Raw genomic sequence first — 3,160 nt, forward strand, 5'->3', positions numbered from 1 at the left:
TTACCCCCCCTCCCCCCCCCCCCTGTTACTGAGTGGGTTTTTGGTATCTTCGATTCCATCTTGGTGGCCTCAATGCCTAGCGTGGGGCAGAGGGTTCTGGTCGGAATCTACGGCGACTCTTCCACATCCGTGATTCCAGATTTTCGACTAAGAGTGTTGGGTATCAACAGCAATTGATGCGTATATCTGCTTTCTATAACAAGGCTCTGGAAGCCAAAGCGTCGAACGTTGCTACGCATTTGCGCTGGATATGGAGCCCCCCCCCACCAGCCTACCTGGTTTTCTTTCGTATCAAGTAATGCCGCCGTGCGACCCGATCGCCCGATCGATTGCGACGATGGAAACTGCACCATATCCGATATCTGACAAGCCCCCCAGGGCTGGCATTTTCTATGATTTTTACGCCATGGACAGCATTCCAAGAAAACGCAGTCGGCAAGGCAAAATGCAAAGGCTCGACAAATGTTTAATGTCGCCAATACAGCGGCCGCCACCACCACTTTTGCCGTTTCTCGGCGCCCAGGCTTTGACTGTGCGACCTTCCCGATTCGACATGGGCGGTCAGCTTTCTCCCCTGATTCCTCCTCAGCTTGTCGCCGCCAGAGCTGCAAAAGGAAGCTCCTCGCCTCGCCCATCGCCTCCATCCCCACACTTTGGACCTGGAGCAACCACAATCTCGCCGCTGACGAGCGATATGCCCAAATTAACCAGCGATCCGGCCATGCCAAGTCATCTCGGTGGAGGAGGGGACGCGGGAGCGGGCAATGGCATGTTCTCGCCCGCCGCCGCGCGGGGGATCGGGGTTTGGCCGCATATAAAGTAGCGATGCATCTTTTTTGCTTTCCATGTGTCCGCCCATGGCTTTTGTTCTAGCGCCCTCCCCTAGGTCTCCCGTCGCCAGGAAAAGCTCTCCGTGCACCCTCCCAACCACAACCATGAGGATCAGCAAGGCGTCGGCGCTGTGGGCGGTGCTGCCTGCACTGGCTCAGAGCAAAGACTGCAGGCCGCCCGTCGAGTCGGCGAAGCTTCAGGAACTCATCACCGCGGATGGGTGGGTTATTAATCCTCGGTTATTTATCCTCAAAGCCAGTCTCGGTGCTAACGCTACACATCCTAGCCTCATGGGAAACCTCCAAAAGCTGCATGACATCGCCACCGCCAACGGCGGCAACCGTGCTTTCGGCCTTCCTGGCTATGCCGCCTCGGTTGATTTCATCTTCAACGAGATCTCCAAGCTCAAGAGCTACAATGTCTGGAAGCAGGACCTCCCCGCCATGTTCTCCCTCACCACGGCCGCCGAGACGGTGATCGAGGGCGAGTCCTGGCGCACCGTCGCTTTGACCTACACTCCCAGCACCCCGAAGGGCGGCATCACGCGCGAGATCGTGCTCGGCCCCGAGGGCGCCGCCGGCTGCGACGCCGCCAACTACGAGGGGCGGGGCGCCGCCGGCAAGATCGTCCTGGTCGAGCGCGGCCTGTGCCCGGACCAGACCACTTTCGCCGGCAAGCTGAAGGCCGCCGCCGCCGCAGGGGCCGCGTCGGTCCTCATCTACAACCTCAACGAGGCGCAGCTCACCGGAGGCTCGCTGACGAGGCCCAGCCCGGAGTATGCGCCCGGCGTCATCGTCGACCGGGCCCCCGCGCTGGCCATCAAGGCGCGCATCGAGGCCGGCGAGAAAGTCGAGGCCTTTAGCAACATCCAGCAGCTTATCGAGGAACGCATAACGCAGAACGTCATCGCCGAGACCAAAAAGGGTGACCCGGCAAACGTCGTCATGCTCGGTGCCCATCTCGACAGCGTCCAGGCGGGAGCGGGCATCAACGACGACGGCTCCGGCACCTCGCTTATTCTGGAGCTCGCCAAGGGTCTGTCCCACTTCTCGACCACCAACAAGGTCCGATTCGGATGGTGGGCCGCCGAGGAGAACGGGCTTTGGGGCTCAAACTACTACGTCGAGCAGCTGGCGGCGTCGCCCGAGGTCGACAGCCTGCTGTGCTACGTCAACTTTGACATGGTCTCGCGCGGCGTGCACTACGTCTTTGACGGCACTGGCGACCGCGCAGCGCCCGGCGGCGCTCCCGGATCCGCCGCGATCGAGAAGCTGCTCGCCGAGTCGCTGATCGCCCAGGGCAAGGAGATCAAGCCGGCCGGCCTGACGGGCGGCACCGACTACGTGCCCTTCAAGAACATAATCAACAAGCCCGTCGGCGGCCTCTTCACTGGCACCGGCATCGACGAGGACCCGTGCTACCACCAGGCATGCGACAACATCACAAACGCCCGCCCAGAGCTCATCTACCCCAACGCTCTCGCCGCAGCGCACGCCTTGGCCGTCCTGGCCGTCGACGGCACCAAGCTTATCCCCAAGAGCCCCGCCAACGCCACTATCGGCCGTGTCCGCAGGCTGAGGGATGCCGGCCTCGGGGTTAAGATGGACTTTAGCGCCACTCATGGAAAGCACTGCGACCACGACCTTGTCTAAAGAGTTATTATGTCTTGTCTGTATTCAGGCGATCCATCATCTTTAGAAGAACGACATGTCCTCAACGAGACCATGAAGCTGCAATAACGATATATAATATGCAAAAAGTTGGACACAGTAATGATATGACACGCTTCCAATGACCGACCATTGGTGCATGCAAAAATCCACTTTTCTTCTCTCACTGGCGTCGAAGGCGTGGCAAGCTATCTACCCTAGGTGCCCAGGCGCCGGTCATCAGTATGAACGTACTGCAAATGATACCCTTCTGCGACGGCATCATTCCGACATAGTACGAGATAACTGTGGAAGGGACTAGCGACGTTAGTGACTGGAGGAGGTCAATCTTGCTGCGGCTGGTGGTGAGTAACGACAATGTGCTTTTGGGACTTCGAGCGATGTAGCCTCCTAGAACTGGCACTTTCCAAAGGGCAGGCTGCTCCTTCCCATTAGACCTGCTGCTTGCCCGTAGGCCCGCGCCTTCTCTAAATTTAAACCGATTCTAGGCGGGCACCTAGCACCTTGTGCATATTTTCTCCTTCCAAGCTACCAGCAGAGACCTTCCACCGAGATTGCTCCCACTCGCACCAATCCGATCTGGCGTCTCCCTCAAAAACATCATAGCCTCATCGCCGGGGCGTAGTGTTCCGGGATACGCGCTCTCTCTCTCTCTCTCT

The 3,160-nt window shown here is 59.1% G+C and overlaps 1 protein-coding gene across 1 annotated transcript; it reads left to right on the forward strand.

Annotated features, from left to right (window-relative positions):
- Positions 1-53: 53 nt before the first annotated feature.
- Positions 54-3,160, forward strand: GGTG_14048 (aminopeptidase Y). Its single transcript, XM_009231975.1, has 2 exons — positions 54-1,051; positions 1,118-3,160. Exons 1-2 carry the CDS (start codon positions 846-848, stop codon positions 2,481-2,483), a joined length of 1,572 nt encoding a protein of 523 aa, XP_009230239.1. The 5' UTR covers positions 54-845; the 3' UTR covers positions 2,484-3,160.

The sequence above is a fragment of the Gaeumannomyces tritici genome, assembly GCF_000145635.1.
Source record: "Gaeumannomyces tritici R3-111a-1 unplaced genomic scaffold supercont2.115, whole genome shotgun sequence".
In the NCBI taxonomy this organism is placed as follows: Eukaryota; Fungi; Ascomycota; class Sordariomycetes; order Magnaporthales; family Magnaporthaceae; genus Gaeumannomyces; species Gaeumannomyces tritici.

What these genes read in the sequence shown, in the direction of transcription:
- GGTG_14048 (XM_009231975.1), top strand. Translation starts at nt 846, where the DNA reads ATGTGTCCGCCCATGGCTTTTGTTCTAGCGCCCTCCCCTAGGTCTCCC. An exon ending in GAACTCATCACCGCGGATGG is followed by an intron (nt 1,052 to 1,117) that starts GTGGGTTATTAA and finishes TACACATCCTAG; the next exon opens with CCTCATGGGAAACCTCCAAA.